The sequence below is a fragment of the Schistocerca nitens genome, chromosome 5 (assembly GCF_023898315.1).
Source record: "Schistocerca nitens isolate TAMUIC-IGC-003100 chromosome 5, iqSchNite1.1, whole genome shotgun sequence".
NCBI classification, from domain to species: Eukaryota; Metazoa; Arthropoda; class Insecta; order Orthoptera; family Acrididae; genus Schistocerca; species Schistocerca nitens.
The window spans coordinates 199,892,005-199,908,616 of NC_064618.1; the positions used below are offsets into that span (position 1 = coordinate 199,892,005).

General features: G+C 38.9%; 1 protein-coding gene across 2 annotated transcripts in view; it reads right to left on the reverse strand.

The window, feature by feature from the left end:
• Window positions 1-16,612, reverse strand: part of LOC126259404 (diphosphomevalonate decarboxylase) — a 63,262-nt gene that overhangs the window by 22,158 nt on the left and 24,492 nt on the right. For both annotated transcript variants that reach the window (XM_049956178.1, XM_049956177.1), the window contains exons 4-5: window positions 14,115-14,161; window positions 6,055-6,183 (exon numbers count right to left, since the gene is read on the reverse strand). In XM_049956178.1, the coding sequence (XP_049812135.1) occupies window positions 6,055-6,183; window positions 14,115-14,161 (176 nt within the window). The remainder of the gene's footprint in view (window positions 1-6,054; window positions 6,184-14,114; window positions 14,162-16,612) is intronic.

The following is a 16,612-nucleotide window of genomic DNA, read 5'->3' on the forward strand; positions in this document are numbered from 1 at the left end:
AAAAATAGGAGTACGGGTAAGCTACTACAAACAGCATAGTGAACGCATTATTGTGGCCAAGATAGACACGAAGCCCAAGCCTACTACAGTAGTACAAGTTTATATGCCAACTAGCTCTGCAGATGATGAAGAAATTGAAGAAATGTATGATGAAATAAAAGAAATTATTCAGATAGTGAAGGGAGACGAAAATTTAATAGTCATGGGTGACTGGAATTTGAGTGTAGGAAAAGGGAGAGAAGGGAACATAGTAGGTGAATATGGATTGGGGCTAAGAAATGAAAGAGGAAGCCATCTGGTAGAATTTTGCACAGAGCATAACTTAATCATAGCTAACACTTGGTTCAAGAATCATAAAAGAAGGTTGTGTATGTGGAAGAATCCCGGAGATACTAAAAGGTATCAGATAGATTATATAATGGTAAGACAGAGATTTAGGAACCAGGTTTTAAATTGTAAGACATTTCCAGGGGCAGATGTGGACTCTGACCACAATCTATTGGTTATGAACTGCGGATTAAAATTGAAGAAACTGCAAAAAGGTGGGAATTTAAGGAGATGGTACCTGGATAAACTGACTAAACCAGAGGTTGTACAGAGTTTCAGGGAGAGCATAAGGGAACAATTGACAGGAATGGGGGAAAGAAGTACAGTAGAAGAAGAATGGGTAGCTCTTAGGGATGAAGGCAGCAGAGGATCAAGTAGGTAAAAAGACGAGGGCTAGTAGAAATCCTTGGGTAACAGAAGAAATACTGAATTTAATTAATGAAAGGAGAAAATATAAAAGTGCAGTAAATGAAGCAGGCAAAAAAGAATACAAACATCTCAAAAATTAGATCGACAGGAAGTGCAAAATGGCTAAGCAGGGATGGCTAGAGGACAAATGTAAGGATGTAGAGACATATCTCACTAGGGGTAAGACAGATACTGCCTACAGGAAAATTAAAGAGACCTTTGGAGAAAAGAGAACCACTTGTATAAATATCAAGAGCTCAGATGGAAACCCAGTTCTAACCAAAGAAGGGAAAGCAGAAAGATGGAAGGAGTATATAGAGGGTCTATACAAGGGTGATGTACTTGAGGACAATATTATAGAAATGGAAGAGAATGTAGATGAAGATGAAATGGGAGATACGATACTGCGTGAAGAGTTTGACAGAGCACTGAAAGACCTGAGCTGAAACAAGGCCCCGGGAGTAGACAACATTCCATTAGAACTACTGACGGCCTTGAGAGAGCCAGTCCTGACAAAATTCTACCATCTGGTGAGCAAGATGTATGAGACAGGCGAAATACCCTCAGACTTCAAGAAGAATATAATAATTCCAACCCCAAAGAAAGCAGGTGTTGACAGATGTGAAAATTACCGAACTATCAGTTTAATAAGTCACAGCTGCAAAATACTAACATGAAATCTTTACAGACGAATGGAAAAACTGGTAGAAGCCAACATCGGGGAAGATCAGTTTGGATTCCGTAGAAATATTGGAACACGTGAGGCAATAATGACTCTACGACTTATCTTAGAAGAAAGATTAAGGAAAGGCAAACCTACGTTTCTAGCATTTGTAGACTTAGAGAAAGCTTTTGACAATGTTGACTGGAATACTCTCTTTCAAATTCTGAAGGTGGCAGGGGTAAAATACAGGGAGTGAAAGGCTATTTACAATTTGTACAAAAACCAGATGGCAGTTATAAGAGTCGAGGGGCATGAAAGGGAAGCAGCAGTTGGGAAGGGAGTGAGACAGGGTTGTAGCCTCTCCCCAATGTTATTCAATCTGTATATTGAGCAAGCAGTAAAGGAAACAAAAGAAAAATTCAGAGTAGGTATTAAAATCTATGGAGAAGAAATAAAAACTTTGAGGTTCGCCAATGACATTGTAATTCTGTCAGACACAGCAAAGGACTTGGAAGAGCAGTTGAATGGAATGAACAGTGTCTTGAAAGGAGGATATAAGATGAACATCAACAAAAGCAAAACGAGGATAATGGAATGTTGTTGAATTAAGTCGGGTGATGCTGAGGGAATTAGATTAGGAAATGAGACACTTAAAGTAGTAAAGGAGTTTTGCTATTTGGGGAGCAAAATAACTGATGATGGTCGAAGTAGAGAAGATATAAAATGTAGACTGGCAATGGCAAGGAAAGCGTTTCTGAAGAAGAGAAATTTGTTAACATCGAGTATAGATTTAAGTGTCAGGAAGTCGTTTCTGAAAGTATTTGTATGGAGTGTAGCCATGTATGGAAGTGAAACATGGACGATAAATAGTTTGGACAGGAAGAGAATAGAAACTTTCGAAATGCGGTGCTACAGGAGAATGCTGAAGATTAGATGGGTAGATCACATAACTAATGAGGAGGTATTGAATAGAACTGCAGAGAAGAGGAGTTTGTGGCACAACTTGATGAGAAGAAGGGACCGGTTGGTAGGACATGTTCTGCGGCATCAATGGATCACAAATTTAGCATTGGAGGGCAGCGTGGAGGGTAAAAATCGTAGAGGGAGACCAAGAGATGAATACATTAAGCAGATTTAGAAGGATGTAGGTTGCAGTAGGTACTGGGAGATGAAGAAACTTGCACATGATTGAGTAGCATGCATCAAACCAGTCTCAGGACTGAAGACCACAACAACAACATCAACTATCTGGGAACAGCACAGCAGACATACTTATTCTCAATGAAGTAAAATCCCCTCTGTACCATCACATAACACTACCACGTTTCCTAAATCATTTTCTGTACCAGGACACCAACTTTTGGACAATATTACTCAAAAAATCTGAGAGATTAAATTCCTTTCAAACTTCAAAAGACCAGCTAATGGTTCACCTTCTATCATAATACCTATGTCTTTCATACACTTGACTGCAGCTCACTCTGATCAACTGGTCCTCTCACACAACGTTTCCTCCCCCTTAAGTACAGAGTCCTCTATTTAAATTTTGTTCTTTCCTAACAGCTACTGTCACTGTCATTTCTATCTTCTCCTCTTTACTTATCCCTTGCACTTCTGATAATATTAAACACAGTTTCAAATGTGCTAAACTAATCTATATCATTCTTAATACCCTTTAGTATTATTATTACTATTATTGTTGTTGTTGTGAATATTCTGGCTGTGTGTTGTGTCATTATCAGATGTAAAAGAGGGCCTTAATGCCCGAATCTGGTCAGGCCAAACAAGCAACAAATATTCTTTTGATACTACTAGCCTGCAGTTCCAGTTTCTTTTACTATAAGGCCACCATGACTGCTGGGTTGTAGTCTTGTATCAGTGGAATGTTTTGATGTCAGCTAGAATTTTCAGCACTGTAGCTGCTTCACTGTGTGGTGATTGACTGAAAAAGCAGTTTATCTCATGCTGCTGCAAGACAATCCAGTCTCTCCAAGAAACAGTCAGAATCCACTACTGTGACTGCTACATCATCTTTCTTCTACATTGTACCTTCGTTAGTCACTGTCCTCACCCATCCAGCCCCCTCCCTGTTCCCATTCCAGCACTGCACAGCCGTCATTTCACCACCACACCCAGTCTTTTAATTTCTTTTACTTTTATTTCTCTCCTTTCTGCTACTTACTCCTCTCCCCCCTCCGCACCTTCTCTCCTACCCTCCGTCTAAACTCCAACACTTCACTGTCTGCCACTCCCACCATACTATCCCTCCCCCTCCGCGCCCCAGCCTCCTCCTTACCCCCACTCAGTCGCCACTCCCATCATGCACTGGTGCTGCTGCTCGCAGTGTAGTTTCAGCTCTCTGAGATTGCAGATGTGTGTGCAAGTTGCGCTTGTGTGAGTGTGTGTGTGCGCGTGTGTGTATGTGTGTCTACTGCTGACAAAGGCCTTAATGGCTGAAAGCTATGATTGTATGAATGTTTTTATTGTGCCTATCACGGCTCAGCATCTCTGCTAAATGGTGAGTAGCAACTTTCCTCCCCTTGTATTGTTGCATTCCATCCTGGATTTTCCAATGTTTGATTTTAACACTGGTGAGTGAGACAAAATTTTTAAGTGTACATATTTAGGAAAACCTGAAATGGGAGACACACCTGAATAATGTAAACAAAAATTTAAATATACTCACACATGCTGTAAAAATCATCTCACAAAATACAAGCTGTGCATCAGAGGTCACAATGTACTATGGCAACATTGATTCACTATTGTGATATTATCTTTAGGGAGAACTTCATAATTAACAATAAACATTTATACTACAGAAAGATTTTGTCAGAATAATAAAACGTCCTAAATACAGAGACTCCCAATACTTAAAAGTCTCAGTTTACTGACCCTTTCTTGTTTATATATCTACGAAGCACTAATCTTCATAAAAGGAAGCACATTAAAGGAAAAAATCTTCAAGTGCAATTGTTATTTCCATTCTTATGGTACAAGACAAAAGCACAGCCTAAATGCCAATAAAGTAAGAAAAAACATTTGTACAAGAGGAGTGTATCGTACTGGCATTATTCTGTATAACCAGGTGCCATCCTATATGAAACAAATACTACATTTACACTAGTTTAAAGTGAAGCTGAAGGAGCACTTGCTCGACCACTTCTGGAACACCATAAAAATAAGTGTAAACTGATCAAATTTTCTAAACCACACTATTCTTTCGGTCAGCTTATTTGTTTTTATAAACATGTTACCAATGTGCAACAAGTACTGAATTATTTTTCAAAATCATAATATGTACAATTTGTATTTACCATATCAAACCTTACTTGTCTTACACCATTTGTGCAAACAATCTACAAAATCACGATTTACAAGACCAATAAAGAAATACAAATACAAATAAGAAGTTATCAAGGAAAAACCAGGGATTTTGATAAATAATAGAATTTTAAAAATCTCTCTTCTTCCAAAAAGATGAAAATCTGAAATATAATTATATGGCTTATTGACAGACATTAAGAAACTGACTTTAATTTATATATATATTTTTTATATCTAAATAACTTAAATTTCAAATGGAAAATACATACAGAATTGTAAGCCTAACAAATAAAAATACAAAATCTCACTTGTCAATGAATTTTCCTTATCAAGGGGCCTTCATTAACATTAATGTTATTCTGATATCAATTTCCAAAAACTGCAATAACTGTAAGGTAGTTTGGATATCCGCAAAAAATATCAGCTAGACTCCCAATTCAGTACTGTATCTATCAATGGTGAAACATTACCAGCTAAAGTAAGCTTTGAGTTGCGATATGTGGAACTGTGTCAGCATACAGAGCATCTCTAAAAGAAATTTCTGTCTTATTTCCACTATAAGGCTACTGGGGTATCTCAACCACATCACACTAGAAGCTGATGTGATGGAATACTTCATTGAGGCCTAGTAAACCAAGATATTTTAAGAAGTATCATGTGTAATTCCAATTAAAGTGCAGCTACTGAAATCATTCCTCCATGGAAATTTCTTTCCTTGGATTGCCATTTACATCTCCAGCCCTTCTTTCTAAAGTCAACAGACACAAAAGCATCCTTTGTTAACAGTCACTAGAAATCTGCCCAAGTTTCATACAGTGGTATGAAAACTCTATCTTTCCATTTCAGAGTATTGAGAGAGACAGTACAAACACACATCAGTGTGAATAGCATTGTATTTAGTTGTAAAATGTCTAAATATTAAACTAGAGACCAGTTGTTTTGAGCCATATTTCAATAAGGAGCAGCATTTTTTCCACAGCCTCTGTCAGGCACCTAGGCTGCCGTTTATCACTACTGTATTAGTGGTGGTAAATATTAGTATAATAGTCTCTAACATGGTACTAGTTGTATATATTCATTACATTTATGACATAATTTCATTGTTGTAAATGTACTAAAAATTATAATTTCCAAGGCTGTAAAGTTATTATGCACAAACAAAGATTATTATTATTATGCATACTACTAGGTAATGACTCACTTGTGCACTATTTAACATCATAGATTGTTCTTTCAAACACACTATTCATTTTCTGATGAATGTATCTGGCAGTAAAAGCCATCCCTCATAATTCCAAACAAATAAATCTTAAATAAATATTACTCACCTAAACATGCATAACCTGCAGCAGATGATGCAAGGCCAGCAGCCGTGGGGAAATTATTTTCTGAACAAATATGGACATTCCATGCAGACATATTTTCATTGTTTCCAGATTTAGCAGCTCTTTTACGGACTAAATATGAACAGATTGAAACAAGGAAAAACTGTACATAAAAAAGAAAACAAATAACATTTACAGTTCTAATTAAATGTATAGGTTGCAATAAAAATGTCACAGACTTAATTAATGGAGTATGCTTGACAACAATGAAGAAATAATCATGGTGTAGAAAGGTGAAATACACAATTCACTCTTCATAGGATACAACAAAGAGGGAACTAACATATGAAGGCAATATAATGTGTAGACAAGGGCCAACCACATTGTGCCAAACTTGATGCAGCCCAAGTGTGTGGCCCACATGCGAGCAGAGGTCTGTCTTGGCTTTGCTCAGTCCTCCTCGGAAGTACTAGGTATAGTGCAACACTTCAATCAGTATCACGGTGTGGCATTTTTAAGTCATCCCAACTGCCTCCAATTCAACAGAATCGTGGTGTCAGCACTGTTTACACTTCTCCATTTGTTTGTGGTACAAAGAACATCCACAGATCCAGTGGCTGAGAGCACAAAAAGAGGCAATGTAGTGCTCTGCCATTACAAGCCTTTATGTCCTGTATATCGAGAAGCATTTTGTGATAAATTTGCAGGCATGAACCACATGAAGAAATTGGTGTAATGAATAGTAACATTCCTGAAGTTGCATGCCTTATTCCACTGTTAGTTGCAACAGTTTTCAACAGAGCTGACTGAGTATGGAGACCTAATATATTACTGTAAAGTACATTGGTTAAGACAAGGGATATGCCTGCAACAATCTTTTTTATTTAAAACTCACTGTTGTTGAATTTATGAAGGAAAAAGGAATACAGGAATGAAAATTAGAACATCCAGAATGGATTGCAGACCTCGTATTCTAAGCGGACTTGACTACACATTGTCCACATTAAGAAAATGCAAGGTGAGCAACTTCTTTCCAATTTGATGGGAATGCATTTCAAAAGAAAATCACACTGTAGAAGGGATGCATTCTGAAAAAGAGTACAGATCCCTAAGCTCACTACCATTAAAGAAAAAGTGAGACTGGAAGAATTCATTGCAGTCTTTAAGGAATTACAAGGATCGTTTCATAAACATTTTGAAAACACTGCCAATCTAACATCTGTTTTTTGAGATCATTTGCTCTTTCAGTTAAAAGCACACCTGTGCATGCACAAATGTAACTGATTAATCTGAAAGGTTACTCCTATTTTAATGACAAATCCTTTACTGTTAAAACTGTCTAGAACATCTACATAGCTTTCCTCAGGTGGAGTTGCCATGCCCCCACAATGAGGTAGCAAAAGTGCTACAATATTTCAGTCAACATCTGTGTGTGAAAGACCTTTTCTTTGATTGTGAAACTGAATAAGTCACAGTTACATGGCAACCTGACCATGCATATTTGTGAAACTGTCTACATCTGACTGTACGCTGACAGTTTGTACCAAATAAACATTATATCATGTCTTCACTGTGTAAAAAATAGTTAAATGATACTGGAAACTCATTTTGTTTGTGAGTGATGTTGTTGAGAAATGTGAAATATAAAACAAAGTTGTATGCAGTGCAATTTCACTCCCATTCCAATGCAGCACATTCAGTTTCCCCTCTTCCCCCTCCTTGCACTCATACAGCATTGTGTGGCAGTGGTGGACAAGTGTAGTGACGCTGAGCATTACAGCACTTGTGCCAGGGCACGGCTCACAGGCCGAATTCTTAGCCACCCCTGGTCTTGACTAAAAACATGGAGATGGAGTATCTGGCATAAAGTGAGGAATGCCCCATTTCCTATGATATCAGAAGGTAACTGATTACATTTCTTGACAGAGTCCAGAGGGCAATACTTTGTCTAACTAAAAGGAACAGCACCATTCACAAAGCTTTCTAGACTGAAAATTGTTTCATATAAGGAGGCACATCTCTGGCAAGTGGCCAGTTGGCTGGACAACAAGCCTTTTACAAAACCTAAAGTTATCACCATACACAATAAATACCACCTGCCATTTCCTGGTATCACGCGAGTGTTGGACATCGTCGGCTTCTGTTATCTACTAGCATAACAAAAATTATCACCATTTGTTATCTTTCTCAGTCTAGTATGCCAACTCTTTATCCTGACAGTTGCCAGCAGTCATCTTACTGAGCTGAGTGCCTCTGCCCCCACTCCTTACCAAATAAAAATCTAGACTAAAATATTGCACCATAAGTCAACATTATAGAGAGGCTGACTCATACTTAGCATGCCTCATAACATTCACAGAAGATGAAATAACAGAGTTTTCCCCAAGAACAAAGTACTATGCATGTCACATATTTTTTACTGTAATAGCTTTGATCCCCTGCATATTTAAAATATAAAGATGGCCTAATCAATCAAAACTGGTCATTACAATAAAAAAGCATTCTAAACTGTATTTGTTAACATAATTATAAAACAAGATAACTGTTATCTCCTTGTGACACAGTACTGACTTCCTGTAGTATTTTTTCACCCTATATTAACCGTGTGCCAGAAATCTAAGGAAATCAGCTGTTATGCCCTGTTATCTTCTGTCTCAGTTTATAAATTTCATCAATTAGCTCTGTATACATACATGTTTCCGTATACATGTTTTCATACTTTTATAGCACAGTTTTGTCTCTTCTCATTACGCTTTGTTTCTGCCAACAATCTTTTCCTCAAAAATCTTTGTTTTTGTGTCCATCATTCATTTATCCAGCCTGAAATGAAGTGTGGTTACTGGAATCAAAACCTAATAAATTTTATTTGGCTTGAATCTCCAATCACATAACAGACAGAGTTAAATAGTACTACAATTTCTTAATGAATTATCTATGTTTCATTTTTTAGTGACAAATAAAATTGAAGAATGACAGTCATTCATCTGGAGAAAAAAACATGCAAAGATATGTAGCACAGCAACAATGATTGTTTGTTGGTGACTACTTGGACAGAAGGAAGGGAGAGCAGAGGAAAGAAGTAGCACGACTGAAAGGGGGACAGGGCGGAGTGGACACGTGCATGTCGGAACTCTTAAATACGAGATGAGGAACCAGTCTGCTGTCAGTAAAATGGCAAATTAATTATGGCAGAAATTATGAAACTGAGTAGCTAATGTGTGGGTAGAGCATGTAAGAGATATAGAAAGTTGGAGGGGGGGCAGGAAATGAGAAAGGTAGAGAGAGACAGGGAGGGGGAAATGGGGTGGGAGGGAGGGAGGGAGGGAGGGAGGGAGGGAGGGAGGGAGGGGTAGGGGGAGAGAGAGAGAGAGAGAGAGAGAGAGAGAGAGAGAGAGAGAGAGAGAGAGAGAGAGAGACTTCAGGCAGGAGGAACATGGTGAAAATTGACAGTAGTAGGATGGCTGAAGGCAAGGGAATGGTAAGTGAGAATGGGATCCAGACAAAGTTTAAGTGATCGGGAGCAAAAACAGAGAAAGTGCCAATGGAACAGTTCCCACTTGCACAATTCAGAGCAGCTGCTGGTGGGGAAGGGGCAAGGAGAAGTCCCAAATGGCATGGGTACTGCAGCAGCTGCTTTGTAGGATGATAGTAGGATTTATCTCATTTCACAGCTCTGAGAGGTAACTCAAGTCCTGGTGGGTGATTTGGTTGAGTTTCTCATAGCCTGAGTGGTTTTGGGTGACAAAAGCATTACAGGATGGTCACTGGTTCACAGTAGTGATGATTTTTTGGTGTCATGAGAAGAAATGCTACAGGAAATCTGATTCTAGAGCCACTGGGCTGGATATTCTCTGTCTGTGAAGGTTCAAATAACATCAGTATTTTCCAAAATTCTGCACATAAAAATGGGATTTTTCCAGGGCTCATACCTCGAGTTTTATAGGTGATAGAAAGGTAGGGTCAAGTGTTTTGGATAGCCCTTGGGCTTGGGGCTATTAGTGGAGGAGGAGGAGGAGATCAGTGTTTAACATCCAATTGACAATGAGGTCATTAGAGACGGAGCACAAGTTTGGATTAGGGAAGGATGTAGAATGAAAGCGGCCATGCACTTTCAAAGGAACCATCCCACTAGTTGCTTTAACTGGCTTTGGGAAATCATGGAAAACCTAAATCAGGATGGCTAGATGTAGGTTTGAATCATCATCCTCCTGAATTTGTAAGGACCATTAATATACCCAACAGAAGTATCTGCTTACAGTAACTACTCTACAGTACAGGGTGAAAGTCTGAATATGACCCAATTCTTCCAGATTAGGCAAATGGAGCCAATCAGTTGTTTCTTTTTGCATTAGATGTGATCAATGGTGCACCTTAAAAGGCTTATGGAGGCACCACTTAGTTCATGGGCAGTTCCTGGGAAAACATGGTTTTTGCATAATAAAACCGAGCCGTGGATTCCAAGAGGGCTACGCACAGCAAATGGCAGAAATTTTTATAATATATCCCTAAGATACCAATCTCAAACAAATTTGAAAATTTTCCTCATACCTTTATCTGTTTTCGAGATACAGAGGTTCAACTTTACCCTAGCTGCACACGTAAAATCCTGTGTGAGGCATAATCTAAATAATACGTAACAGCAGCAAATTACTCAAATTTTAATGGTATAGTCTCTGGTCATTTATTTAGAAGTGTCAAAGATCTTTATCTGTTATTGAGAAACACCCCAAAAACATTGTATTTTGGGTATCAAAACCAAGTTGCAGATTCCAAGATGGCTATGCACAGCAAATAGCTGTAATTTTTAAAATATAATCCTAAGATACCAATCGTGGAAAACTTTGAAAATGCAATTTGTGTTAGTTTAATTTCACTTAAGTTAACTATCAAAAAGTTCTTTCCATATGAGTGACATATCCTGCTGTAGCAGGAAGAAGAAATAAAGTGGAAAAATGCTCCTGCTGGAATGCAAAAAAAGGTCAATATGCTCCTGTTTATTAAAAGATGCTGACTGAAAAAGTGGAGGTTACCAGCTGCATCATTCTACCTTCGTCAGCACTTTTAAAAATTTTCCCAAAAATTTTGATAAGCAAACATATTCAAGCTTTTTGTGCTGAGAGAGAAGGAGGCAGTGACAGTGTGAAAGAAATGGAAAAGTAATAAATACTGGAAGATAGTAGACATTAGTTGTGATGTAAAAAGAGGGAAGGAGACAATGGCACTATGAGAGAAAGAGAGGGACACATTAACAGTGGATCATAGTTGACAGTGAGAGAACAGTGCTAGGAAAAGAGTGAAGGAGACAGTGCCAATGGGAAAGGAATAAAGAGAATGAGAAAGTGGAAGTTGGTGAGAGCCAGTGATAATGAAAGACAGAGTCAATGAAAGTGACAGAGAGATGGTGACAGTGAGAAGAGACAGCAGCAGTGGAAAGGAATGAATGAGATAGCAGTAAGAGAGAGCAAGAGGGAGACAGTGTCATCAAGAGGAGACAGTATTAGTAGAACAGAATGAAGGAGACTGTTGCTGTGAGACAACGGGAAGTGACAGTGAGAAAGACACAAAGAGATAATGACAATGAGGTGAGCTGAATGAGAGAGTGAGTTTGAGCAGGTGGGGGTGGATGGGTATGAGTGACTTATGGCGACAGACTCCAAAATTTTTGAGATTTTTTTTTTTTTAAGTTGCTGAGGAAGATAGCATATGGCAGCTGGTACCTCACTTTTAAGTCAAGGACTTTTAATAAACGGGAGCACATTCACATTTTTTCTGCTGGTTATTACCATAATCAAATAAGTCCTCTTTCTTGTTTCAAATGTGGCAGCTGTGGTTGCCAGGAAATTTTACAAAAATGGAGACAGTTGTCAAACTGGTCTGTGCATTTTATGTGATTAGAGACTTTTGTGCAACCTCCAGAGACATGGAAACATATAAACAGGAAGGTATCTCATTGAGCTGAGAAGGACCAGAATGAGGTAAGTTTGGGTTTATATTTTTAGGTTCTGCCATGTCCAGATCATGAAGATATTATGCATAAATCTGAGCTGAACAAGGAGTTTATTGTGTTTGGTACATATGAAAGATTTCCATACATTTTCTTTCCTTGCCATGTACATACTTGTGGCATTTCCACAGAACTGTTTGTACGTTTTGCCTTCAAAACTGTAATTAAATGACATTTCTCAGGTAAAACCACAGCTTGACCTAGCAGTCATACAGATTACTCTGCTCACTTGCTAGGATGCCCTTTCGTTAATTCCATTACTTGAAGCACTGAAGGACAGAAAAGGGGGGGGGGGGAGGGAGGCGGGCAGAGGGAGGAGAGTGGCGCAGCTTACAAAGACCGAGCATATAATTCAAATTCTGTGTTTTCACTTTGCAGACATAGTTGCTTTCTTTCTTCCACTGAGATATTTGTACATACCTTGCACAAATATCATTAATTATAATTAACTGCAGTGACTCCATATACACACATCAAAAAAAGTTTTGCATCACCTTTGTTCTGAGAGTTCCGAAACCAGTACAGAAGATTGGAATAGAGATCAACATAAACATCATTTTCGCCCTTTTTATTGCTCATGAAAACCACACATTGTATGTTGTACCACCATACAGCGAGACCTTCAGAGGTTGTGGACCAGATTGCTGTACACACCGATACCTCTGATACCCAGTAGCACGTCCTCTTATTATGATGCTTGCTTGTATTCATCGTGGCATACTATCCACAAGTTCATCAAGGAACTGTTAGTCCAGATTGTCCCACTCCTGAATGGCGATTCGGCAAGACCCCTCAGACCGGTTGGTGGCTCAAGTCATCCACAAACAGCCCTTTTCAATCTATCCCAGGCATGTTTGATAGGGTTCATGTCTGTAGAACATGCTGGCCACTGTAGTTGAGCAGTGTCATTATCCTGAAGGAAGTCATTCACAAGATGTGCATGACGGGGGCGCAAATTGTCATCCATGAAGACAAATGCCTTGCCAATATGCTGCCTATATGATTGCACTATCGGTTGGAGGATGGCATTCATGTATCGTACAGCCATAATGGTGCCTTCCATGGTCACCAGCAGCGTTCATCGGTCCCACATAATGCCACCCCAAAATAGTAGGGAACCTACATGTTGCTGCACTCACAGTGTGTCTAAGGCTTTCAGCCCGACCAGGTTACCTCCAAACACGTCTCTGATGATTGTCTGGTTGAAGGCATATGCAACACTCATTGGTGAAGAGAACGTGATGCCAATCCTGAGCAGTCCATTCGGCTTGTTGTTGGGCCCATCTGTACCATGCTGCATGGTGTTGTGGTTGTAAAGATGGACATCGTCATGGACATTGAGAATGAATTTGCACATCATGCAGCCTATTGTGCACAGTTTGAGTTGTAACATAACATTCTGTGGCTGCACAAAAAGCATTATTCAATATAGTGGCATTGCTGGCAGGGTTCCCCTGAGTCATAATCCATAGGTTGGGGTCATCCACTGCAGTAGTAGCCTTTGCACAGCCTGTGCGAGGCATGTCATCGACAGTTCCTGTCTCTCTGTATCTCCTCCATGACCGAGCAACATCGCTTTGGTTCACTCCAAGACACCTGGTCACTTCCCTTGTTGAGAGCTCTTCCTGGCACAAAGTAACAATGTGAATGTGACCGAACCATGGTATTGACCATCTAGGCATGGCTGAACTACAGACAACACGAACCATGTACCTCCTTCCTGGTGGAAAGACTGGAACTGATTGGCTGTCGGACTCCCTCCGTCTAATAGGCGCTGCTCATGCTTGGTTGTTTACATCTTTGGGCGGGTTTAGTGACATCTCTGAATAGTCAAAGGGACTGTGTCTATGATACAATATCCACAGACAACATACATCTTCAGAAGTTCTGGGAACGGGGGTGATGCAAAACTTTTTTTTATGTGTGTATTAAAAATTTAAATCAGATCATAGTAGTAAAGATCACAAACAGACGTGCTGATCTTTCATTTTGCTTGTAAAGGGTGCTAATAGTTACAAGATGAGTTATATTCACCATCAGCCAATGCTTATGTACATACCTTCTCTCAAACAGTTTTGTATACGTGGATTTTCACAGTTCTCTTCCCTAGAATGCAAAAACAATAAAAAGTCTCAGTTAAACACTAGTTATTTAGAACCATGTAATTTGAGGTATAAACTGATTTTAGTAATGGCAACAGAAACATAATAATATAATAAGTATTAAGTGTTGTGTTTGATTGCGCAATATTTGTTACTGTCAGAGGGCCTTTAAATGGGCAATATGTCACACACAAACTACAGAAATCAGCTTACTAATCAAAGGTATTTTCTCAACTTGATTTGACCTTAAAATGGGTGCAAATGAATATCTTTCTCAATGATAAAAATACATACTACACCTAATAACTTTCTTGTTTGCCAGTCACATTACTGCAGGTATTCATGAAAGTAAGCAGCAAACATATGCCTTGCAGTACTAACAGGTATATGCAGTCCCAGAAACTTAAATAGCTGGAGCATTTGTATAGGTGTTCTTTTAATCCATTTTTAATGTTTTGAAAATTTCCAGTTTTCAGCCTTTGCTACAGCAGGAAAAAACCTGCACTAGAATATCCAAGATGCAAAATCTATTTGAACATTGTATTACATCCTACTTTGTGACTGGATGCATGGGTGTCCTCAGAAATTTATATAGAGGGAGGCAAGACTAAAATTGGCATTTTTTATATAAATGAGTTGTTCAGTTTCCAAATGTGTCATGCCACAGGAACTAAACTTCATAAGTTACTCAAAAGACTTATTATATCCCAGAGAATTAATGGATATCCACTATTGCAAAGAAGTGATGATTACCCACTCACTTCTAAAAGTTTATATAATGCCAAGATCACCGATAGTGCCTTTTACAATATCTGGTGCCACAGTCTCAACAGCATCTACAGTTTTCAAAGAACTGATCATTCTGTTGTTACACTAATACCCCCCTACAACATTTTTAATTTATTACAGAATTTGTTATCTCCTTTCTCTTTTACTGAAAAAAAAAAAAAAAAAAAAAAACAATTTCTTAACATTTTGATATCATGTGAGCATGTAAATTAAAAAGCTTGTCTGGCTGAATCACTGACAGTCACTTTCAACTGTTTTATACACAAATAAACAAATATATTGAACATGCCATTGCTTATATGCAAGAGATTGAGATGCCCTCCTTATTAATTATAGCAACAGAGATTAGCACTGCAAAATATGTTAGATATCTAACTCAAACTTTCAGTCTACCAAGAGTTGTGCATGTTAAATGTGTGAAATTTGTTACTATTATTCCAGAACTACAACATTTAGATTCCAGTAGTTGAACAAATGATACACTGTAAAGTAGTTACATTCACTCAGTCATTTACTTAGCTGCCTACAGTTCAGTGGGCCCTATGTAATCAGTGTATGTTGCAACACTTGACATAGCCCATCAAATTTTTTGAAGTCCATTTATTTGAGATACAAATGTTGTCATCTGTATAATATACAGTCAGGACCTTATTACATAGGTGGTGCATCTCATGATTATAAAATATGTGTCAGGGCATACAGAGTACATTGTGGCTGATAAAATATCATAACAACCCATCATGGTAACTGCAAAAACAATCAATTTTTGACAAAATAATTTAACTGTGTAGGTAAAAAATCTACTCACCAAATGGTGGCAGAACAAACACATAAAAGAGGGTTGTAATTAGGCAAGCTTTCAGAGCCAGTGGCTCCTTCTTCAGGCAGAAGGGTTGAACGAGAAGGAAGAAGTGTGAAGGAAAAGGGCTGGAGAGGTCTACAAAAAGGGGTAGATTTTGGGAAAGTCACCCAGAACCATGGGTCAGGAGAGACTTACTGTATGGGATGAGAAGGTAAGTCTCCCCTGACCCATAGTCCTGGGTGACTATCCCAAAATCTACCCCTTTTCCTAGACTTCTCCGGTCCTTTTCCTTCACCCCTCTTCCTTCTCCTTAAACCATTCTGCCTGAAGAAGGAGCCCCTGGCTCCGAAAGCTTGCCTAATTACAACCCTCTCTTATGTGTGTGTTCTGCTGCCACTTGGTGAGTAGATTTTTTATCTATACAATTAAATTATTTCATCATGGTAACTGGTAACATATACAAATATTTTAGATCATCAAGGAAAAAAGGTAAATACCAGTTTAAGTACACTGTTGTTCTGTCCTTTAGACTGCACTGCAACCCACTTCAGTGGCACTGCAATTTAATTCACCACTGGCCATTGACAAAATGCCTATATGCCCCTTCTCTGGTCTCACTTTAACTGGACCACTACCTTTCCCTCCACTCCATGCAACTCTCTCTCTCTCTCTCTCTCTCTCTCTCGCTCGCTCTGTGTGTGTGTGTGTGTGTGTGTGTGTGTGTGTGTGTGTGTGTGTGTGTGTGTGTGTGTGTGTGTGTGTGTGTGTGCGCGCGCGTGTGCGTGCGTGCGAGTGTGTGTGGGCGCACGCGAACTGCCCTCCAATTTGAGGCATATTATAGAGGCAGCTTGCTTAACTTCTTAC